Source organism: Corvus moneduloides, chromosome 2, assembly GCF_009650955.1.
Source record: "Corvus moneduloides isolate bCorMon1 chromosome 2, bCorMon1.pri, whole genome shotgun sequence".
NCBI lineage: Eukaryota > Metazoa > Chordata > Aves > Passeriformes > Corvidae > Corvus > Corvus moneduloides.
This window is the reverse complement of record NC_045477.1, coordinates 28,427,683-28,453,277: the sequence shown is the minus strand read 5'-3', so window position 1 is coordinate 28,453,277 and position 25,595 is coordinate 28,427,683. Positions and strand designations below refer to the sequence as shown.

Below are 25,595 nucleotides of genomic sequence, written 5' to 3'. Positions count from 1 at the left end.
GATGGGGGCTGGATCTCTCTCTGCCTCTTCCATTGACCAATGCCCTGTCCTTGAGGAGGGGCAGCACTGGTGCTGATGTGGGGACCCATACATATGGGATGTCCTTTCTTCGTGAGAGAGAAGCAGGATCTCCAACAGAAGCTTGCAGAAATTGGGAGAGGAAGGAACTCATGTGGACTGCGCTGAAAACACCATCACCTTCTGCTCAGAAGAAGGTGCTTGGTGCTTCCCTTGTCTCATTTGGTGCTGTGAGTGCTTAGTCTGCTTGGAAACTGGTGAAGCCTAGAATTTCCGAAGACAAGGACCAGTTTTTTGCCTGTAACTGGACTTGATGGGTCAGTTTATGTGTCTTCTCACCAGCAGCCCAGCAAGCCTGCTCTGCTGATTAAAACCTGCAGCAGCTTTGATGCTTTCTTGATGATGAAAGGTGACAAAACTAACAAATTAATAGCTACTACTACAGCAGTAGAAGCAACTTAAACCAAAAATGTCAAAGGCAAGCATTTCTAAATGGAACTTGATAAAAAATGGGAGTAATCTGATTTAGGATTAGAATTACTACAGTACCATATTTACAAGGATGTCCAGAGAGAAATCAAAACCCAAGCCTAGTGAATTTCACAACAGAGGCTGCACAAGTCAGGTCCAACTGAGATACTTCAGAAAAACCCATTAGGTATTTACTGGTGTTTGCAGATGCCTCAATTCCATTACAAATCTGGGTCTGAAATGCTTCTGAAAGACCTGTCTGATGAGTCACAGAGGCTCCCAAAGGAATCAAGAAATGATCTTGCAGCATTTTGGCATTGCGTGGCTGCTTTTCCAGACTGATTTAGCCATCAGTTAGGAGGTGGCAGGACACAGTAAGGATGGGACCAGGATATTTTGTTTCCCCAAGGTCCTCCACAACTCCTGCTGGCCCTGTGCACACCTACAGTTCTAAATGCAGTTGTCCATAGAACACCAGTCCTGAGCCTGTACTGCGTAATGCTTAGCTGATAGCAAACAGCACCTCACACAGATGTGCCATGGTAAAGAATAATGATTTGGCTCAGTGTGACCAAAGATTTGCATAGGAAAACATCATGTGAAATCTTGTCAAATGAAATTCAGTACAAATATATTTTTTAAAGTCAAACTCAAAAATGTGACCTTCAAGTGCCGGTTCCATTTTCAACTGTAATTACATTTTTTTTAGTGGAAAAAAGGGGAAACAACTCATTTTGAGTCTGTCAAAATGCTGGTTTGGACAGTGATGTTTCCATTAACTGCAATTAGTGAGTTTGATTAGCTCTAGAGTAGAAAAGAGATGACAAAATACTTTTTACTGCTAACATTTTCCCTTTTTCTGTTTTAAATCAAGACCCAGCTGTATGATGGTACCCCAATGTATTTGTATGGCCCAAAGCATGATGTTGTAATATTAGTTCCCTAGAGTCCAAAAAATCTTTCCTACATGCAACTTCAGGAGCTGGGGCATCCTGGAGTAGCCTCAGTCCCAGTTCAGTGCCATTCCAAACAGACTTAATCTGATCTACTGACTGCAGTAAGTTTCTTCTGGGGAGAGATGGCTGGAGTGACAGCACTTCTCCCCTCCTTACAAATCCTGTAAGCATTAATTCAGTTCCTAGGAATCAGGACAAAAATAATGGTAGCAAAATGAAAAATAATGTCTGTGGAAAACCCCTAGATGCAGGATATAATGCTATATAAAATCAAAGAGGCTTCTGACTAGTCTCTGCTCTGGTGATGTACAAGCATAGGACAGTGAGGATGGAGGCCTCTGAACTCCACAGAATGGAAAAAATCCATGGACAAGCTACAGGAAGGGACTGACTGATGGTACCTTATGCATGATAAACTCATCAGTTCAGAATGTTGCCTGTGTTCATTGAAATAAAAGCTCATTAATTAGGGAGTAATTTGATGCCATCCTCATCATACAAATAGAGCTCAAACAGCAGTATTTATTATGATGGGCTCTAAAAGCACTAATCCAACACAGAACATCCAAATAAGGCTGAAAAACACAGGTGTTGTATTGGCAGAAAGTGGAACATAAAAAATCCTGGAGAACAAAGAAGAAAAACTCACCAGGCAATGTATTAAGGAGTTCCTTGTACATATTAAAATTGAAAGGTGTCATGTATGCCAGATCCTCATGATATTAAGGCTGTAAGAGACAGCTAAAGAGGATGGAAAGCTAAAGAGAGAGCTGAGGAGAAGCAGGAGAGCTAAATGAATGATATGTTAGTGCCCTTACTATCAGAAAAAAAGCCAGACATTCTTATCTCAAGGGCACTTGTTTTGGAACCATAATGTGACATTAACTGAGGTAGAAGGTCCTTAAAGAGGGATTAGAGGGCAGCCTGAGGAATATAAATTGGATCTAAAAGGCTGACAGAACCAGACAGTTCATCACAGCACTCCATAAGCAATAAAGAGAGCACTAATACAGCAGGTTTATGATATACACATAAAAATGCCACTGGCTTTGAATGATAAAGCCAATATGCTATCTAATCTTATTCCACAGCAACCCCAATCCACCTTTTTGCTACACCTGCGAGTGGAGTGCATTCCCAGGCCTGTGTCCAAAGTTCTGCTCCGTGTCAGCCTCTGGTGGGCTGCAATGGCTGCCAAGAAAAAACAATACTGTAAAAGGCAGAGGGATGTCCTCTGTAACCAAAGGCTGGTTAGCCTGACATCAATCACAGGAAAAACAATGGAAAACAAGAGTTTAGGCCTGAGGAGCAATTAATACAAAACTATTGGTCTAAAACATAATTGCTGCCACCTAATAACATTAGAGGAATACAGATCTTCTTAAATTCAAGTTGGGTTGACAGACATAGCCCTTCAGAAGTGAAGTAACTGAGCTTTACACTTTATGTAACGTGGATCAAGAATTGCCCAACAGATATGAACAGAGACAGATCATCAGTTCATGGGGAATTCCTCCAGCCTCAGTAACCATATGTTTATCAGTACTCTGGCAGCAGCTACAAAAGCACTGCTGGGAAAATTCGCAGAAAATTCATGGATTAAGGTAACGGTAAATAATATTCAAGAAAAAGCACTGGCCCCCAGATTGCTTTCAAACATCTGTGTTTAATACAGAGAAATTTGGGCTTGTGCATCAAGGCATAAGGAATTCACACCAGGCACAAAAAGGGTACCATCTGCTGCAAAGTATTACTGGCTACTAAATGTGACCTTTCCATTGCATGCAGCGGCATGGAAGGGTCAGGCACCTTGTGCTCCTACAAATGAGGAAGTAAGAGGAGTATGCAAATGTGGGATTTTTTCACTGTCTGGCTGTGCTGAGTCTGTTGAAGGAATACTGAATACGTGCCAAAAGAAGGATGAGTGAATGGACAAGATACAGAACTAAAGCACAAAACCTACCTTATGACTAAAAGTCCACTCTGTTTAAATCATCAAGGTAAGACTGAGGGATAATTTGATCAATGTGCATAAATACTATATGGAGAAAAATGATGCATACTTCATCTGGACTTTTAAATCTAATAAAGCAAGCCCAAGTAAGGACCAATGAAACTAAAGGTCAGTAAATTCCAACTGGAAATCAGACACAATCTGTGACAAGAGATGTGGCTTGCCATGGATCATACTAATTAAAAAAAAGGTCTACTAGCCAGCATGTCTTTGGGGAAAATAAATCTTGCTAAACACAAGTTTGGCTGTCAAACACAGCCCTTCAGAAGTGAAATACCTAGGTTTTACATCCAATGTGAAGCAGCCCTCAGCTGGATCAAGATTACTTGCTTTCCTGAACGTGGCATAAATTTACATAGTTAATTATACAAAGGATTTCAAGCTGCATGATCATTTGGAAAGTGACCCCATTTGAACATTTTTTAGGTTTCTGTTAAGGTTTTGTGGGGAGGGATGGTCTCTGGACAGAAAAACATAATTGTACAGATACAATGAAAACTAATTGTCAGTGCTGTTAGACGGTACTTTGTGCTGTGTGCTCCTGTCTTTACCTACAGCCATGACATGAAAAAAAATCAGAGCCACTTAGTCTAGATTTACTGCCATAATTGCTTTGGTTTTCACTTGCAGCAAATATAATATGGAGAAATCCATTGGGTACGATAGCCCAGGTTGCTGTGTACTAACGTTGAGGGATCTATTGGCAGAAGTCCTAACTGAGTAAATGATGCTTTAATGCTCTTGGGACATCACCACACTGCACAATAACTGTTATGGTGAAGTATCTAACAACTTAAGATAGAGCTCTTCATATTAATTTAAGTTTAATATTAAATAATACATTTAAAATTGTCATATTATTAAAGCTACTAATAGATTCAAAGGTTCAAATGCTCAGTGTTTTCAAGTAGTATAATTCACATATGTTGTCTTGTGTAATTGAAGTCTGATTGAAATGATTTTTCTGGAAGGTGTTTAATGCCATCCCTACACAGCTGTGCAGAGAACAATTGTGTACATGTGTCCCTTTACACCCCTTTGTTGTCACTTTCTTCAAACAGCCCTTTATGGATCAGTGTCTTCAAAGTCCCAATGAGGTCTGAAACTGCATCCTGCACAAAGCACTGCTGATACTGCTTTGAAGAACTGTTCTGCTCTCTAGACCAGGAGAATGCCATAACTTTTGACTGTAAATTCTTTCCTATTTGGAGCTATAGGATGAATTACTTCAATGCTTGGGTAAACTCTTTGTTGGAATGAGAACCAACAGATTCTGCACTCAAGGAGTCATTTCTTTTAACAAAACCATGGTAATTCATGAAACCTGGGTTCAATGCTTATTTATAATCTATTCAAGAAGTACTATCCATGGGGGGAAAAAAAAGAGTCCCTAAGTTTCCTACAGTCACAGTGAGTTGACTGAACTCATGCAAGTGTTTCAGACATTCAGAGTGGGCAAGCACAGTCATAGGTCCCATCAGTGGTCAACTAACGTTCCAGGGGATTCAGTTACTGTGTCTGGGCACATGTTCCACTTGGCTACTGGCTTACATCCATTTTTTCCATTTCCTCTACCAACGTGAGTCTTGGCCAACAAAGAAATCTCATGTCAAGACTTTGATTTTCAGTCTTTCATGTCATTCTTCCTACAAACACGAGTGAAAGTCCTTTCAGAGCAAAGTATTGCTTCTAGTCCAGTTGGAAGACCACTCCTATAATTCTGCAAGACAAAAGGGTCACCATAAAAAGTAATTTGTTCTCATTCCTTCTAACTTGTGTGCGGAGCAACACCAGTCCTTCATAGTGCATGAAAGTTCACTTTGGGGATAAAACTCTGTGGCTGGTTAGTAAAGCGTTTGTGAAGATGGCTGACTACCCATAAAAAAATGAAATAATAAACTATGTTATGAGTATCATGCCTTTGAAGATAGCTTCAACCCTACCTTGGGATAAATGGAAATTTTTTATAAATCCACTTGTTTCCTCATCCCGCTTTGTGAGTGCTGTTAGGAAGCTCTCAAGGTGCCCTTTATCACCAGCTCCATTTGTGAGTAGTATCAGTGCCAGAAGAAACTTTACATTCTTTTCTGTAACAAAGACATGCTGTGTCTTTATAACAGATACTGGTGTCTGATGTCTTGGTAATTCAAGGGATAACTGTTATCTGAAGTTGCTACAGCGATATATTATAGGAGCATTTAATGGAGCCTTCCCTAAAATTCCCACTATAGGCTGCAAAACTGACTTTTCCCCAACTGACAAAAGAACTTCATAAATGAGCTTCATAAATATAAAAAAGTTCTTTTCAAATACAGCTTCTGTTGTAAAGCAGCACATAAGTGACTCTATTGAAAGTGACTTTTATGGAAAATTCAACATGTTTAGGGGCAGACAAGAATACTGTGGGTTTGGTCATCAGGCAGTGTGTCCTACCCCAACTCAGAAGAATCTCAGCCGTTCTTTACTTAGGAATTATTAACCATAACTCCTTTGTTGTATTTGCTGCGTGCAGGTCATTCACCCTTCTTCTAACAGCCTTGTCAGGGCCATCGTTTCCTAGCACCTTTTCTACTGGTGAGTCCAGTTAGGTCTTTCTCCTTTTAGCTATAGAGACATCTAAATAATACTCCATCTGTTGTCTGCTTAGTGGAAGATCTCTCAAGTGATGCTCTCAGCTGATGGCAAGTTGTTATCTTCAAATTGATGAATAAGCAATTGCCTGTTGTTGCCCTGGTAGGGAAATATCTGTGTTTGCTCTATTGACCCTCAACATTTCTGTGCATGGCCCAAGTTGTGTCCCTCTCAATTCTGTCTCCCACAACAAAGGCACACCTCTTGCCTTCTGTTCACAACAAATACATCTTCAGTGCATTTGTAATGCAGAGTAGGCGAGGTTTTGCAGTTGCCTGACATTCAACAGCTTCCTCTGTTTTCATTGAGATTCTTCCCAAATGACTAATGTTCACACCAGCCATAGTTAATAGAGGTTCTGATACTGTTTAATTCTGTATAGCACAAAGCAGCTGATTTTGAATTGTTCAGACAGGCCTCTATAGTTTAATAGACACAAAAATTGATTAGATAAGCCATTAGGCTCAAAGTCTATGTCATCTAAGGCATTATTTTCTTCTTTAAAGCCCTGCAGAATCAATTTCCAGCCAGGCAGACATGCCTAAATGTAAAGCTGGAGAAGGTGCCAATCCATTTTTGCCTCTTCACAATGCACATCACCAGCACTGAGGAAGGAGCTGTTGGCTGGGAGGTGCACAAGTGTAATAAAAGACTTTAGGTGTTGCTAGGTGAAGTCAAATTGTATTTGATTTTATTTTGTGGAACAGCATATGGCAGCTTTTTACTAAGTCTGAGATCAATCAGATTTCCAGGCATAGAAAAATGCATGAGTATGTCTCTAACCTGTGAGTCATTAGCACAACACATATTTCACCCATTGTACTGTGCTTTGCCTTGGTGCCTAGAGGAGCTCTCATTTTTCATTCATGCCAAAGTTCACAGCCTCCAATTTAACAGCAACCTGCAAATTGTCTGGGAGGCGACCCAAAGATGCTCTGCTCAATGACCCTGTGACTGCACATCTTTGCCTTCTCAAATCCTTGGGAGCCTGTCTTCCCCATTTAATCACAATGCTTTTAATGCAAGACACAAAGAGAGGCCCAAAGATGCTCATCAAGAATCCAGATGAATGGGCAGAAACCGAGTGAACTCAGTCCGAAGAAAAGACAGGTCTTTCATCTTCTCACACATTAATAATATGGAGAAGTAAATATTTGCCCTGAAGGACAGATTAGGATTCCCTATTAGTTTTCTCCCTATTTTTTTGCAGGATCACACAATGCTTGAAGTGAGATAGAGACACCAGAGAGGCTCCTGTAAATGCTCAGAGGGGAACTGAAAAAAGAGCAGATGGACTTTTTCCTAGAAGTGACCATGGAAATAGCCTCATGAGTAGAGACCAAGAAAATGAAGGAACTTGAGGGAGCTGAAAAATCTTATGAGGGAAGATGTTAAGAAAAAGGGCTTCAAAACAGACTGTTAAAGAAGTCATGGAGAAACAGGCTGAAAATGCAGGGAATTTTGACAAAGAGGCAACATCAGTACAGCAGTTCTGAGCCGGTAGCCCGCCTCCTGCCATAACTTCCTGCTTCCATTTTGTAGCTTATGGGAGCTTGTGTTTGGGCAAGTCCATGAACGAGAGCAACACACAGAATTAGCTCTACTTGATACGGTCTCCTGTAAAGTCACAACCCCTCAGCAGAAGACAGTGGTCTTGTGACAGACAGAGGTATTGGAAACCCTTAGGAGGATTTTTTCTGTTGTACTATTTGCACTCATGCACTTCAATTCTTAGTGCTTTTTGTAAAATTTTGTCATGCCCCAAAGCGACAGAATTTATACATTTTGTTCTGGATTGCTCTGCACCTTTTTGTTACCTGAGAAAAACAGTGCAAAAAGTAATTGATCTGATCTTGTTCAATACTGTGCAGGACACAACAATGGCACATGCAGACAATACTGTCTGCCCTTTGCAAGGCATCTTGCGAAGGTGTGCCCCTCGATTATCTTCTGCCTTGAAGCAGCACAGATTCTTAAGACAGCTCAGATGGCCCAGAGTAAGGGCAGCACAGACATCCTAATAAAATCTGCAACTGTCTGCAGAATTCTGAAGTGCCAGCTGTCCCATTTTCAGATAAAGGATTCTGAATTCCCTGGCCAGCTCTGCATGTGGAATGAGTGGCACAGGTTCCTTTGAGCACAGCCTGGAAGCCGTCCTGCCTGCTCACCAGCTCTGCCTGTGTCTGCATCTCTGCACATGCCAAGGCAGCCGGACAGTCCCATCTCCAGTGGAACTGTCCACAGCCAGCTTCAGAGGCACTGGTAAAACAAAAGGAAGCATGACTGGGTTTATGGACAGGATCTGTCAAAGATCACTGACTCAGGTGGAGAAAATGAGCAAACAGTTCCTTAAACAAGTAGCTATAAATAAGTAAATATGAAAAATGGTAGTATATGATATTTCAGCTTAGGAGACAGAAAAATCCTGCACTCCTCATCCTGAAATATATGTAGAGCCTTCTTAAACTGTAGATGGTAAATTCTTAATAGGAGAACTTCACTTAGTTTAACCAGCTCGCACTGATTCTCTGTTAGGCTGTCCACTTCAAACGACCTGATCACTGAGGTAAAAATGCTGGGTTTATATATGGACCCACACAAGCACCCTCCACAAATGATATAGAACACATCCCCCAAAAGATTTATATTATAAGTACATAAAATTAGCAATTAGCAGACAACAATAAAATCTCCTATGTGTTAATATTGTTGCCATTGAAAGGCAACAAAATTAAATGGTACATAATTAAATTGTGGAATGTACCATTTTTGCTCCTCAGCCACCGACCCTGCTGGCAAGTGCTGCTCCGGACAGGAGCTCAGGCTAATGGAGCCACGAGTTCAGCAGGTTCACCTTATTTGTACCACACAGCACCTGGCCAGTAAGTGCAGACACTGTGAGCAGCTGCCCTCCAGTCACAGGTATGGGGGCCTCATAACACTGTCCCTGCTCTCTTGGGTCACTTCCCATCAAGAAAACCCAGAGCTGATTGTGAAAAAGGGAGCAGGCAGTGAACACTGGCAGAAGTACCACTGCAAATGAGATTGACTTTACTAGAATGATTTTCTTCTGCATGGTTGTGAGAAAACCACTCTCTGGAGATGCTGGAGGCTGCGTGTTTGTGAGGTGAACTCATTACTCCCAGGGCTGAGGAAAGCTTCCTGAGGGTAATGAGCTGCAATGCCTAGTATGAAGTAGGTGTGCACACAAATTTGGCATTTACCTGCTATTCATGTGTTTGATTTTGAAACAAAGTGAAAAAAATGTGCAAGTAGGCTTGAAAGCCAACACATGTGATGGTGGTCATTGTAAGTATAGCCTGATCCTCTGTAGCACTCCCTATTCCTGCCCAGTCAGGTTATTCTCTACATAATCCTTGATGCTGATTCCCTCCTCTCAGGCAAGTATGTATATCCAAATGCCTAGATCAGCAGGATGCCTTACATTTTGATGCATATATCCTTCAGCACCTGACAAGCAACACAGAAATGAGAGGTTGCTCTTCCCAACTGTGGAATCTTCAACAAACACATTATTTTACTTAGCAATGGCATGAATATCCAGCTCCACTTTCCAAGTTGACAAGGCATAAAGGAATGAACTACATTTATTCTGGATCGTTTTTACTGACAACAGTGAAAGCTAAATCTGTCTGTAACTTGCCCATTTCTACCAGTATTTTCCTGAAAAGCAGAATAGCTTTGAAAGACAGAAACTTCAGAGACAGCCAGCAATTGCAGGATTCCTCTAAATCAGGGTCAAACCTTGCACTCATCAACTCTGAGTAAAGTGGTTTTGCTAAACCCAATCAGGCACCTAGAGCAGTGCAGGTTTCCTATGAATGCCAAGACAAAGCCTTTTACTTTGATCTGGCTGATGTTTTTGAGTTAACTGAGACTAGACAGGAACCAAACTGCAGTTCCCACATGAATGTGACCTGACATCTGCAGTTTGTGGCAAGGACAGACTTTGTTTTGGTTAGGCTATCCCAAAGAAAGGAAATTACCCATGCAAATGGAGAGGTGATTTCCCATTTATTCACCTGTGCTGTTCTGATTTCAGGCATGTTTGGACTCAAGCATTTTGTGACAACTAGAATGAGGCAGACAGAATTTGCTACATATCATCATTTGATAGTCCATTCTAATTGTGTTAAGAATGAAGTAGATATTAAAACCACAAAGTGAATACCACATTGGATAGCATGATCAAACACATAGTAGGGTATAGAGCATTCATAAAGGATCAGGAGACAAAATGCCAGAATATGATCCATGTGCCATTGGGCAGAATGCATTGAATGAATGGGCAGATTGGACTAAATCATTAGTATAATTTCATCAATTCAGAAATACCACTACCAAATTAAAGCAGCTATCTATTTTCTGCCCAGGAGCCACACATTATTTTCCTTCATTACTCAATCTTCTTTAGTTTGATCGTATATAAGCTTAAAACTGTGAGGAAAAAAATACAGCCTGTATGGAAAATTGTCGTGGGATTGCAAAAGATGTAAAGCTTGCCAAAGAAAATGAACTCTAAAAACTGTTTTCCTTGTTTATGTGTTCTCTCCAGGCCCTCTTGTTTATGTAAGGCTCAATATATGATCAAGTTACCTTGCGTCAGCCAGGCTGTGGTAATTGTCTGTGTGTGCACTTTTGGCCCGCAGCAAATGCAAGAAAATTTAACTTGGTTTAAGCCTCTTTCACTGCAGGCCTAATCCAACTTACCTTACATTTCCTGTGGGGTGGGAGCATGCACCTACCTCACACACAGTCACACACTGCAACCCAGGAGCCTTATGCTGTGTCTGAGACCCAGGATTATGAAAGGCACCCTAAAGGGCATTTGGGACAGCTTGCCTTTCCTTCTGCAGATACATTACACAAGCACAAGAATGAAGGGCTTACCTGCCATGCCTCCACCTTCTTAATGTCTGCACAGGACCCATTGGTGAAGAGTCCCTTCCCAGGGGTACAGGTATAAATATCCTGCAAGGCATGGGCAATTGAATACACTGCCAAGTACACGTTATAGGATATCCGCAAGTGTGTGTAGTCCATGTACGGCGTCTCCACGCTCGTGATGTTCTCATCCCCTGTGCATGGAGGTCGGAAGGCAGATGTTCCATTTCCAGCTCCCAGCCCCTCTTCATGGCCCTTGTGGAAGGAAGTTGAAGCAGGAGAATTTTTGGACCCATCAGGGAGATAGCAGTTAAATGTCTCCTCCCAAAACTCCTTGGCAAAGCCGTTGTTGGTGGACTTCTTGGGATGCACCTTCTGCAGGAACTCACGAAAGCCTGGGATCTGTCCTGCCTTCAGTGCAAACCCAATGGTGCTGCCGATCACACGGAAGAACTCTGGCATGGCTATTAGGGAAGAACTGGCCCAGGCCTCGCTTGCCAGCCAGATCTTGCCAGTGATGTTTCGCCTGACAATCTCTTTGATGAGAGGCTCTAGGTCTGGGCCACTGGAGAAAACAACAATCACTCTTGCTGTGGAGTTCTGGATGACCTCTACCACCTGCTGGATCTCCTCTTCATCTGAGTACTGGGAGATGAGCTCGCTGAAATCAATGCAGATATCTCTCTCCTCCGCCTCTTCCCGAAACTTTTCAATCCCTGGCCGGCCATAGTCATCATCAGCTGCGATTGTTCCCACCCAGTTCCAGCGAAAGTACTCGATGATGTCTGCCATGGCTGTGGCCTGATGCTCATCATTGGGGATTGTGCGCAGGAAGGACTTGAACTGGTTCTTATTGCTCAGGAGGCGACTGGATGAGGCATAGCTGACCTGTCAGAGCACAGCAAACAAGCAAAACACACCATAAAGTGAAATGCCTAGAAATAAATTACATCCATTTACCTAGCATCACTGTCAGCCTGTGTAACCCCAGATGGGGCAGGGAGGGAGCTGAGCACCACACTGGCAGCCCCATTTTCTTAGTCTGTGTTTGCAGGTGATCCACTCCGAGAGCCTGCATGTTCTTGTAGCTGTGCCTGTCCTACAGAGGCACACACACATGAGCAGCTGCTCAGACCTTATGCCAGCTTATGCCCACCTGCAAGGTCAAGGATCTGAGGGAGAGAGAAATAGACACTAGATTGGAGGAATGGCAAAGATTTCTGTCAAATCCAGAAATAAAAAGAATGTGCCATCTAGATAAATGAGGGCAATGCTCTTAATTAAGACAAACCACAGGTTTTCTCTGTTCTGAAGCAGACATGAGACAGCACAGTGGTACTGCCATCCTGAAGCTACTCCGTCTGTCTCTCCTTGGATTTGACATCCATCCCTATCCTTAAACAGGCTCCATCAGGCACCATATGCCTTTTATATACAATCCCTGTCAGTTGGCATAAGAAGAATGTGATGTGTATCAGCTCCTTTGATCCTGCAGAATGTTATGGTAATGCTACTTTAGCAGCGTTTCCTGATTGCTGGCCAGAATAAGCAAAGAAGCCAGTGGGCATTCCATGCTTTATAAGCCACCATGTTTTATGGTTTAAATTGGATTTTATTTCCTTTTCTAAAACTACCAAGAAATATTTTATTTTCCCTAATCAGAACAAGTGCCATACGCTCTTAAGTTATAATGTGAATTACCTACAAGTAGGAAGAAATCCATAAACTCCAGATAATAACTGTTTAAAGATCTCAAGAACTTCTAAAATGTATTTTGAGATTGGTATCTGAATTCTTTAAGACTTACTCTCATTTGAAAAAGTCTTTTATAAACAGTTCATTTTGTACAAAGTGGAAATTTACAGAAAACCTTATCTCCTCCTTAAACTCTGTTATTTAATGTTTCTGCAAGAAGAAAGAAAAGGAGGTCTTCCAGTGCAGTTTCAAGGGCCACAGGAGTAAACCCTCCTTTCACAGAGCTGTACTCCCCCCTGGACAGGCTCTTGCCCAGTGCTACTCTCAGGCCCTTCAACCTTTTGCCAAGAGGTACAGGCAGTGTGTCCCACTGCCACACGTGCTGTGAGGGGACACTGAGGTGGGGTACTGAGAAACAGAGCAGAAGTCATAACATTTTCAGTGTCTACGTCAACAGAATGAGTAATGAGCTGTACATTAATTGTAAAATACACCTTCAACTTGTACTGAAATGCAATGCCTAACAAGCCTGGATTTGCTAATGGCCTTGCTAAAAATGGCTGTGACAATTCTACCTGACAACTGCCAGTCTAAAAGCCTGTTTTCAGTTGTCATGCTTCAACCACCTGGCTGAGACTTCGTTCCAGAATGGAACCTTTTGACATCTACCCTTTTCTGCAGCCTCTAGATAAGGCTACTGCCTCACAGGACAAATGTCATTCTCTGTTTAAAGAGAAAGTCTGCAAACTGCAAACATCTCTTATGTTCAGTTGAACTCACCAACCCTTCTCGGCTGCCCTTGTTCACCTGGTAATGTGGTGTGTAAATCAACAATGCCTCATAAGATGTCATCAGGGTGTTTATTACATGCCAACTTCTAATGCCACTCTGGGCAATACCCAGATATCACATCTTAAACCATTCCTGCCCTGCTTAGAGACCAAATGTCCAGTTTTTCAGACTCCTGCAAAGAAGTCAGACTGATAAGACTCAACAGACAAGATATATTACTGTGCACAGGGCAATCCTTCCTTCTTCATTCATGATGCAGATGGGAATTGGAACCCTGGGTGAAGCAAAGTTATATCTCTCAGGACAGACTGAGAGCACATTGTGACACAATCTTGTTATAAGGCCTCTTGTGAGCTCTGGCACCTGTATCAATTTTAGAAGAGGAATTGGAAGTGTTAGGCTATACAAGGTAACACTTAAATGGATAAGGCCAAGCATTTTTTCCAAAGTTGACTTCAGTGTAGAAATCTAAAGTCAAGAGCAACAACGTTAAGCCAGCCTTGTACTTTGCTTAAGGTCTTGGCAGAGCAACAAGCCTCTTAAACAAAAGGATGGGACCATGGAGGCTGGCACTGGCCCCAGCAGAGTCAGAATGCAGCCCGAAGGATGCTGTGACACAGGAATTGGTACAACCACATCACCGCACGGAGGACCTCAGGACAAAGGGGCACATCCATGTGATTTCACAAACCTTGTTTTGGGTCCCCTAGGGCAAAAGAAAGGCAGAAGAAACCTCCACAGCACCTGATCAGCATAAGCAACAACTTTACAGGTCACCTACTTGAATGATCAGAGATGGTGAGAGACCTAAAGAGCAGCTGGCAGCGACTGAACTCTGCCTTGAGTGGGCTCTCTGTGGGAGCTGGGCCAGACCAGAGAGTCACCACTGTGAAGTAACAGCATGACTAAGCTGTCAGGGCTGGCAACTGTCATTGGCTGACCTAAAATACCTGTATTCACAGACTAAACCACTCTAGAGGACTTCAGTCCTCCTAGACTAAGCTGCTGTTGGCCAAATGTTGTTACTGGCTGCTCAGTAACACTTGTATTTGGGGACTGCAAAGTGCTAGCAAGACACATTTCTATCATAACAACACCCACCCCCCTCCCAACCCCCATTTTATTGTTTCTCTCCTTAAAGTTCTATTGGAAATGGCAAAGATTAAGTGATCTTTACTTAACCTCTGCAGAGTAGAGAAGCAGGTCACTTCTTGTAATGTAAACAAGTGAGGTGGAACCATACCTGAGGTATGTAAAAGAGTCCCAGCAGATTGGCCACAGCAGTGGAGATGCCAGAGCCAGTTGCTCCCACGACTGCAATGGTGGAAGGGATATGTTCTGAGCAGTTACAGAATTCGTCCAGGTTCAAGGAGTCTATCTTGTTCTGGGCCACAAAACTCAGTGTGGCCTCCAGGGCTTTTGAGACTGTATTGCAAGTGTCAAATATCCTGTATCCCAGGGTCATGTTGGGAAGGAGAGTTGGGCTACTGTTTATTTCTTCTATGGCAAAGATCATAGCCTGGAGCCAGCGGAAGCCTCGGAAATTATACCTGGGGGAGCAAAATTAAAAACAAAATAGAGTGAGAAGGAGGAAAACCAAGAAGAGGAGATCAGGAATGAGGCAAAGACAGAGGGTAAAATTCCAGATACAAAAAGGCAAAAGCAACTTACACTATTTCTTTCATCCTACTAAATTTGGAAAGTTTTGCTTTTGTCTCCAGCGTTTACAGAAGAGGCGCCCTGATGCTATGAGGTTTAGTTCTGGCTCTCAACTTTTCAGTTTGGGACCTCACTCCAGAGGTGAAGTTTTCTAAGTCCCCTAAAATCTGGGAAAGTTGAAAGACAGCACGTGTGGACTGATGACTCTGGCCTGTCCCTTGTGCTCAGGACCCTAAACCTGATCTTGTGATCCCTGAGGAAATGGATCACTTGTGATCCTCTGACTCAAAGCTACACTTACCAGGTTTGCTTCCAGGCTCCTCTGACATGTTTCTGAATGCAGATGGCAGTGTCTGCTAAGCCTGTGCTGATGCTGCCTGGGACTTAGGCTCAGGGATACTCCTGGAGTGTGTCAGCTCCTCTTGGCTTTGGGCAGGCAGAGCAGGCTGAGCCACAGCACTGGCATGCTTCTGGATGCAGAGGTGCCTGGGAGCTCTGCTCAGGGAAATTCGGCCTCACATGACACACTTCACTTTGTGAGAGAGAGCACAGCCGCACTGTTCATACCAGAGAACAGAGATAAGCTATAAATATAAATCCTGGTGTAAACTGGTAACTCGTTTATTAGATACTTCAGTGCCTTCACTGAAGGAGTAACTTTTCTCATTATTATGGTGCTCTCACACATTTGGTTTAGACATGAACTCAGAAGATGCCCCCTGAGCTGGCCTGTGAAACTGAAACTGTTTTTTTGAAGCCTTCTCTTGTCCCTAAGATGGAGAAGCTGAGTTTTCTGATTGTCTTGCACCTGTGCATGGAGCTAACCCGGAGATGTGTATTGGTGGCCAATGTGCTGCAGGAGCTGGGAGTCCCTGTTAATGGCATCAGTAGGCAGGCAGTGGAAGAATCTGAAACAGGATGATTGCTTATCCAAAAAGGAGAAAAATTTCTTTGAGGAAAGCAGGAGGAAGAAAGTACCTTTGACACGTTATTCTGAAGTTTTACTGTGTTTTCTCCTATAAAGCTGCCCTGGCAACCAGCTGTGTGCCTGAGGGGCTGCTGTGTTTTAGGGCAATGCAGCTGGAATGGCAGAAACTTTCATGAACTGAAACCTGTCCTTCCTTGGAATGCACTATGGGTCAGGATACCAGTTAGTTTGCAGTTTTGTGCTGAGTTGCAGGTGAAAACAGGAAAGTATCAATGCTGTTATGCTTGAGATCCACTGGGAAAGGTGATGGGCCCCAAAACTGGAAAAGCCTGGGGAAATAGCATGCCCAAGAACAGGTTCTATATGAAATGGTAAATTGTAAGTTTCACATGAGTTACATTTTGAAATGCTTAGGGAAATGTTTCCATTACTAAGGTGAAGATTTTAAAGACAAGCTTCACGAAATTGCAACCTTCCAGTCTCTGAGGTATATGACCTGAACATTTTTAATTGCTGGACTAAATTAATTGCTTCCAAAGTTGATGTTAGCTATATCTGACTTTTTCAAAGCTGAATGAACAAAGCCACATTACTTCCATTCCATGAGTTTTATCTGAATCATCTGGGATCAGAATTTCTAAAGATATCACATCTAAGGTTTATCTTTAAGTCTCAAAAACTTCATTTATTCAACTTGACTTCACCTCTCCAGACATCTTTGGCCAAATTCCAAATGAGGTTCAGCTCTGAGGTTGTACCTCAAAGCCCAAACAGCACAATTTCAGTACAGATCTCCTCAGGTCAGAAAGTTTGAGTCCTTAGTTATAACTTATTACCAAAGAGACAGTTAGCTTTATTAAGATTAGCCTTTAGAAGCATGGGAGTGTGGGTTACTGATACAAGTAATTTGGTAATTTAGAATACTTTTTGGTCTAGTTTCAAACCATTAAGAGATGAGATGCAATGAGAGAGCTCTGAAATAAAAGGGCAAGTCTCAGAGGGATTGAGTCAGTGAGTGCTGTGCACAGGAAGAAGATGTGTTCAGCACACAGTGTTACCTCACGTGGTCAGTAATGTGCACTGGGATAAATGGAAACAAGGAAGGGGTTTGTGACACTTCTTTTTAAAAAGATACACATGTTTACAGATATTTTTAATATGAATAGGATTTGAAGCAAGGAGCCATATTCAGGCTCCTGATGTAAAAGAGAAAAATTTGATCGCATTTTCTATATTTAAAGGGAAGACTACTGAGAATCTGGGAATTTCAAAGATACCACTATACTACTGGGAAAAGCTTCACACATTTGAGTATATGTAAAAGCAAATGTAAACCTGCTCACTTTAAATTATGCAGGCAAAGTATGACACAAAATTATTTTACCTGCTTGAAAGGAATTTGGCTTTATTGTTTTTAAATGCCACAAGGTGGTATCTTCAGAGAGGGTATCTTTGAAAGCAGTGAACTGGATTGTCTTATACTTCACTTCAAAGAAATATTTGGCATTTAATTCAGTAAATGCAGACTAAGGCCCATGATACACAGTTTATTTTCCTTTTTGACAAATGCTCCTGATTAGTGTATATTTACCATATAAAGCCTCTACTTCATGTACTTGCATTGGATTAATTTTATTTTGGAGGGAAAGCAGAGTAGGAGCTATTTTCTGGGAGCCAGACTCCAAAATATTTTTGAAATGCTTTCAATAATTTATCTTGAACTAACCTAGGCAGGAGACATGCGGTTCTCTTCACTTGCACCTCTCCTGATAGCAGCATCAGCAGCTCAGGAGGACAGGATCAGGTGGGATGAAGACAACACCCCTCACTCTGCCTGCTCCAACACCTGATAGAGCTTCAGACAAGCTCTCTTTTAGTCATCTGACACAGTGCTGTAATCAGTTCTGTAACACAGATATGGTCAGACAAAGGCAGTGCTGCCAGACTGCTCTAAATGAAACAAGATTCTTTCAATTTCTATGAATGGATATTTTGTGGATAATTTCTCTCCCACTGTACTGTAAGATCCCAGCAAGGGGCTGCAGATAGGTTCCTCTTGGCTTGGTGTGTACATGAGGGATTGCTAAGAGCAGCCTTTGAACCTGGCAGTAGGTCCCACTGATGCAGCTGACCTCCTGTGCTATGCTGCTGCTGTGATTAATATGATCAGTCACTGGAATGCTCTGTCAACCATGCAGAAATCTGACTGGTAATTTCCACAAAGAAACTGTACAGGATTTACTATCAGAAACAAGCTTTCATTAGATTTCCAGAATATTTAAATAGCCACTGGTATTTTCTTGGTGGAAAAGAAGCAGGCTCCAAAGCTCATTTTCTGCCATATTACTTTACAGGTATGTTCACATAGTCTCACATTTTAACATTTCTGAGATGTGGTGCTACGAAAAGTGGCCATTAAGCTCTAAATGAGATTTTAATGTGAATAATTCAGAGCCCACAGGTGCAGGTGGGAATTTTTATTTACACTCCTTCCTTAAAGGTTCCCCTTCTGATGCCTGTTCTCCCACCTCTCAGAGTATTCAACCCACCGATCTTTCTCTTCCCAGGGAGGAGCACAAACAGGGAGAGAGAAATCGGGAACAATACTTCACTGTAACTGTCACATTTGCAGAGCACAGCTGTGCAGCAGACCAGTTTGCTAGATACCAAACATGTCTGTCAAATGGTGCTCAGGATGGCTTAAAAGTCTGAGTAAATGTTTCAAAGCAAGGCTATGTAAATTAAGGGACACAAAGCTCTCTGCGTGGTTTAAGTTCCTCATAGCTCCATCCCCTGTTTGTTTGTACAGTTTGGTCTTAACAGCTCTTACTGTTTGGATCCGGCAGGGAAATTGGTCCTGATTCTTGCTAGTCTCCATAAAGAAATAATTCACAGCCTCATGTGTATTCATGACCTTCATTTATCATACTTGCAAGGGACTAAGCAATGGAATATGAAGGAAAAAGAGGAGAAAGTGATGTGAAAGCTCTGAATACAGCTTTCACTTACCCTCCCATATCTGACAGGTACTTACACTCAGAAATGGTGGCAGAGCCTGCGTACGTCTTTCGATCACACCAGCACCCCTCTTTCTCTAGTAGCTGCATGCACATACTAATTTCTCAGTTCTTTCTAGATTTCCAGTACATTAATTGTATGTTATTGCTGCTACTACCACTGTTATTTCTAAGCTATGCAAAGGGGAGACCTTCAGTCATTTGCTGAATTCCTGCAGTCACGGGTATAATGAGTTGCTTACCAGGCTTACAATCAAGGACTGTGGGCAAGGGGAATTATGCAGAACAAAGAAATTAAAAAATTAAAAAAATTACAATTCAGAAGGTGAATGGAAGAGAGAGAAAAGGATGTAATTTCATCCTAGGGAAGAAATTCTAAATATCTTGTTATACATTCAGGTCTGCAAAGGGATTAGCAAATACATCTGCAAGAGCTAGAATTAAAATTCTGTTCTCTCAGATGGACAGAGGAACTCAGTGGGCTAAAGAGTCCTGGAGCCATGCCCTGTGAGTCTTGCACTAGGACGTGGGGACGGTGTCTCACCACAGTTTCACAGCTTGAAAGCTTTGTGTCACAGTGTGGGACCTTGGCTAGACTGATGATCAGAATACAGGAGTACTGCTAATCTCCCTGAAATCAAGAAAGGGCAGAGAAATCAGGTTATGAATAGGCTTCTGGGGGTGCTGACAGGGAATGGAATGGGGGTCAGGGCTTGCTGGTGCTGTGCTTAGTCTCTGCCTCTACTGCACACATCAGATATGCATCAGCAAATGTTATAAGGAAAGTTGCTGCAGCAGCACCTGAGGCATACAAAGATAGGAAGTGTATTTATATCAAGTGCAGGATCCGTGATTGCTGAAACAGTAAACAGGAAACAAAACTGCTCTCGCTTTGTGTATTCCTTTCTGACATTTAGTGTGGCAAAATCATGAGTATGTTTTCACTTCGGACTCCGCAACTCAGTGTTTAGGGCACAAGGACGCATTTTCAGTAGCAACAGCACAAAAAGAATGGAGAACAGATTGTTACTGTTCCCTTTTCCTTTCAATGCTGAGTTATGTATGTGGTTTCTGAATAATCATGTGCCAGGCATGCACAGTAGGTTCAGGCCAGTATGTTTGCTGAGCTGGAGAGAAAGGTGCTAAACCACCTAAAGAGCATGAAGAACATAAAAACTGGAAAAGTGGAGAGAAAGTTGTCCTATCCATTGGGAAGCCCAGTTTGGGAGCATAGGGATGGCACTAAACACAGCTAAATGTGTGGGAAAATGTCCAAACAGCACAGATCAGGTTGAACAGTCCTCAAAAGAGAGGAAAACCATGTTATCTTAAGTGGTTTGATACTGAACTCTAAAACAAACCACCCACAAGGTTTCAGTGGGATCCTTAGGTCTTGTCGTGGAGCTTTTCATATGGTCTGATGACTTGCTGCTGTGAGAGAGCATGAGGAGAGAGAGGATGCTCATACTCCCAGAGTGATCTGGGTCTAATTTTCCTACGTGATATGAGACACGTTTTTCTGTGTTGTAAAGAGATTAAAAGCTGTATGCAGCTGTCTGAAAAGGGGGCAGGCATAAAACTCAGCTTTGAAAAGATACAGCAATGCTGGAGAAGGCTCAGAGAAGGGCAACAAGGGAGTTAAAGGTATGGGACAGATTTAGCACCTTTGGTTTGACCGTGTACAGTCACATTTATGCTTCTTTATTGGATTTCCTACCCTACAGAAGTTTTTGACACTACAAGACTTGGGAGATTTACTTTGTGAAGAAACTAGAACATATATTTTTTTTCTCCCCCCAAAAATATAAGTTTGATAATTCCAGACTGGTCAATTGCCTGGAACTTAGGAAACTCACATGTGATAATGTGAGGTTCTACCAAATACCTTGAAGAATGTATTGGACTCCTAGAGTCAGCATGCACAACCCTGCCGTGGGCTAATGCCTGATCATAGGGTCCAAAACCAAAAAGGACCACCGTGGTTGTGTTGAGACATTTCTGTACGACTCCAGCAGGAGGAATTTTCTGACTTCAGTACTGCTTAAAATAGAAAATCCTTTCAGGAAATACCTCTGCTCTCAATTTGACCAATAACAGGGAATACACACAAACATTCCCATGTATTTATCATCGCCATTATTAAAACCTGATGACTCAATCCAACCTCTTTTGAATTAAACACTTCCTGCAAATGGACATTTTCTGGTAAAGATGTGTGCAATGAAGTAACTTCCAGTCATTTCTGGTCCAATCATCCCCTTGTTCCTTTTGTAGTTTCTACTACCTCTGCAGCTAGATCTCTGACCTTCATTCTTTCTCCAACAGCATTATGTTATCAACTCACAATTCATCCAGTTCCCTGAAGGATATATGCCACAAATGCCTGCCTCTGCAGCCACTGTTTTTCTCTTTTGCACCTGCATGTTCTTGGTGCAGGGGTAAGAAGAACAGGGATTTTATCCAGGCAGATTTCAGCTGGAGGATACCTTTTAGCCGACTGAATGCCACCCAGAACGATCTCCCATTGTGTCCTTAAAACAGCTAGTCTGGCTTTTCAGGATTCTCCTGTTGTTGGCAATGCTACCTCATTAACATGCCTTTTGGCAATCACACACTTGTAGTACTTGTGGCAGAACATTTTCCAATGATCTCTTCCAATAATGTGACCATGTCAAGACAGTCACTGAAGCTGATCCAGACTCGACAGAAATGAAAGCTGTTTAGTTTGCAAATATCTGCATTGTCCTGCCTGCCAGCTGGAGCAGGAGAAGAAGACAATGGAGCTGAAAACATGCATTGCTTTCCAGCATTCCACTTGTAAAATGCTGCATTTGGGAAAGAAAAAAATGCTGAAAAGCTGGCAGAGATTCTTGCTCCATGAAGTAGACGTTGCACACACATTTATTTCACAACTTTCCTGTGCACACACAGAAGAAGCCAAAATAATCCCAGCTTAATTGCACTTGTGTGTCCTCCCTATGACAGGTCCTGGGGATGATCTCATAACCTAGAAGGATGTGTCTTGCTCAGTGTCTCAGTGGGAAACCACACCTGAAATCTGAGTGTAACAGGAATGCTCTCAGCCATCCTTGTCATCTGCAACAAAACTGTATTAGATCCCCAGTCTAGGATGAGTGGTCCAAATAATTCCAGATGCACAGTTTTTCACATATGGCAACAGAAGTCCCATAACACTGAAGTGTTTTCCCATGCACTGCCATGACAGAATTCCACATGAATTTCTTATATTTCGTTCATATGATGTTCCAGCTGCAATCAGGTTCTGTCACATTTTCCACTTGTTCTGTGTATTATGTGCAGGGTTGTCAGGTTAAAAAGTCCTCACATTTCATCAAAAAATGTCTACACTTTAATAATAAGAGAAATTGTTTTCATGTGCGTTTCTCCTTCCAAGGTTAACTGCCAAACACTTAAGACAAAACATATATGCATTGTTTACACAAAAGAAAAGAACTCTGGGTGAGGAAAGCCTGGGCTCAAGTTTGGGACTTTCACAAACTCCTAAAGAGACATTTATCTGTTCAGTGGGATTTTTCAGAAGCCATGACCTATCTCACTCTCACCTATTCACTTGTTTAGGCAACTAATCAGTTTGTAAAGTCTTAGAAGATGACAGGCAGAACTGGACAAAAAATTATTTCTAAGCTATTTTGCCATGCATTACTTTAATCAAATGAACTAAAGGGCATTATTGGTAATTTTCTGTCCTTCTGCTAGGAAAGATCATTTTCAGATACTATTCAAATGTTCCCTGTGAATGGCCAGATACATCAGTATATTAATGTTTTGGCAGCTCCAGGTAGCTGGCCTCTTTTAGTGTCCAAATATTGTTTATGTTACTGTTTAACAGCACACTTGTTTTTTCTATTATTTACATCATACCTTCCAATTGCAAGCATCAGATTACAGACCATGTTTCCACAATTTAAAGTCAAGAAATGTGAAGACTTCCCCACCAGAACTTTTTATTTCCCTTTTACTAGCTTACCTTATACACTCCACTGATTCTGGCCTTGATTTTAGATCCTGATCTTTAGCAGCCACTCCAAAATGAATGGGGAACAATCCTCCAAGAATAATGTCTCCCTTCTTCTGTGCCCGTTGGTTTGGCCCATAGGCAGCAGTGTTCCAGGTAAACAGCAAAAGAATCAAGCAGCAGCTATATGAAGTCATTGTTCCTCTTTTCACCAGGGGGTTATAGGATGCAAAATTGGAAAAGATGATGTAAGAGAGCAGATGTTGAAGCTTTTCCTTTCCTTAATACAGCACGGAGGGGATTTGGGGCACATGTTTGCAGGGAGATAAGCAACAAGGTGGGTGCCACAGTGCTGGTGCTTCTCCCTCTGTCTTCTCCATTGCAAAACAACAATTCAGCTGCCCTTCTTCCTTCATAACTGAAGTATTATGGAGAGCCCATCTCTGCGAACTGTAAGAAAAAGATTTGAAAAGTGATTCCAGCTATACACCAGGACCCCACTTTGCCATGATGGTTCTGCTTTGTCAAACCAAGCCCTCAATATGCCCCTGAAGCTGCCCCCACTCAACAACCCACCTGGGACATATCACAACCTTGGCAAAGTCAGCCAGGCACCCCGGTGACACCAGCCACACCTCCTCAATGTCAGATGCCTGTTTTTCTGCTGCATACCCAATGTGGGTTGCTAAATCTTCCTATGGTTCTGTGTGACTCTGGCCATAGCGGATGCTGTAAAACCTGTGATCAATGTCCATGAGTAGAGCACACTAGGAGACCTGGGTGGGCAACTGGGGAATAAGGAAGCATCAAAAATAGTAAGAATCAAGCCTTTCTCTTAAGCAAGTAACCATAATAATCTTTTAGTGTTGATCCATCATCTCCTGGCCATTGATCATTCTTAACCCTCTGGTTTGAACTTATCCTTGCTGAAAATAAAACCGGGTCACCAGAAAGGGTTCTTCCACATTGAAAAGGAGAAAGAATTCCAGGGAAGCATTTGAAACCAAGATACTTCTCCATAATAAATCATGAAGGCTTGAAAGGTTTGGTAATCACGCCATTGAAAGCTTAGCTACAGCAGCCTTTGAAGCCTGTTTCCTGGGGATGAAAAATAGCTGCAGCTTCTCCATGCTCAATACATTTTCTCTGCAGCACGTCTACAGGCCTCCCAAATGAAGAACTAACTTAATTATGGCATATGAAAATGACTATGGCTACAGGAGAGGAGATAGCACAGAAAATTCACAATTAACAGCTCTTCAGCCTATTTGAAACAGGTCTAAAAGCTACTAGCAAAAATCTGAAGTTAGTCAAATTTAGAGGAGAAGCTAGGCATAAATTGCTAATCCTGAAGACAATTAATTTCTGAAGCAAGTCATCAAGAGTTTTTAAGCGCTGAGAACCTTTTTATGAGGATGACTTATTATCACTAAATGCACCGAGATGGATTTGATCTTCACCTAGGTCAAAAAAAGAGCTACTGCAGGGAAAAACTGTGATCACGAGGCTTCTTCTAATAGCCTGTCTGGATGATCATGCATGTTGCATGACCACCAAGCATGTGGAACTATTTCATACATTTTCATTACAATGAAGGTCTGAAAGCAGCAGTCAATGAGAGAGGAGAGACAAAGCTCCTGTTATTCTCATGCCTCTGTGGTCACTGCACTTAGACAGCTGGGCAGACACTGCAATTCTCTGTGGCGGGTCCACTCTAAACTATTCTTTGGCCCTGGCTTGAACAAGTGCATTTTTATTGGCAAGGGCAATCAAATCTTTGGCTAGATATCCAAATATGTCTAGGTATTGGCATGGGGCCCTTTAACAGCTGGATGATAGAATTTTAACCAGAAACAGGATTAGGAAGGGACAGAGCTGTGCAACGAGTGAGTGTCCCGAAGGTTTGGGTTTTGATCTTTCCTGGCAGATGGACAGTGGTTTTGGCTCCTTCAGTGCACAACAGAATAAAGAACAAAACACTTTTCTATATTTCAGTCAGAGAAATGTCATCTTCCTCCCATCACCTGTGGTTTCAGGAAAGACACAAACACTAGTGAAGTGCTGATACAGTGTCCTGAGGTGAGGACCAGCACAGGCAAGGCCAGCACTTAGAGGTGAGACGTTTAAAAGAGGGAGAGTAATTTCTGAAGAGACACTGCAAAGGCATGGGGTGGTCTGACTAATGCTATTTAGCCCAGCTCATGCCCTCCCCCAGCTCCCTCTGGGATGGCAGGGACCTGGGGAACTGCATGCCCCGACAGGTGCAGGGATGGGGTCTCTGGAGAGTGGGCAAGGAACCATGTGTGGGACTTATCCAAGGTGGGATGGGATCAGTGGCTCCCCCACGTATTGTGGGAAGACCACAGCCTGCTGATTTACTACTCTATTTTTCTGCTTTTACTTTAATAAGGCTTTCTTTTGCCTTTGGGGTTATTCGCTTATGAAAAAGGAAACTATTTCCATCAGCAGCAGCCAGACAATATAATTTAGTTTGCTGGGATGCTGTGGAGGG

The 25,595-nt window shown here is 42.3% G+C and overlaps 1 protein-coding gene across 1 annotated transcript in view; it reads right to left on the bottom strand.

Annotated features, from left to right (window-relative positions):
- Positions 1 to 23,529, bottom strand: part of CASR (calcium sensing receptor) — a 42,483-nt gene extending 18,954 nt beyond the window's left edge. The window contains exons 1-3 of the mRNA XM_032098691.1: positions 23,096 to 23,529; positions 14,726 to 15,032; positions 11,002 to 11,883 (exon numbers count right to left, since the gene is read on the bottom strand). Coding sequence (XP_031954582.1) covers positions 11,002 to 11,883; positions 14,726 to 15,032; positions 23,096 to 23,280 — 1,374 coding nt within the window. The 5' untranslated portion in view covers positions 23,281 to 23,529. The remainder of the gene's footprint in view (positions 1 to 11,001; positions 11,884 to 14,725; positions 15,033 to 23,095) is intronic.
- Between the last annotated feature and the right edge of the window lie 2,066 nt (positions 23,530 to 25,595).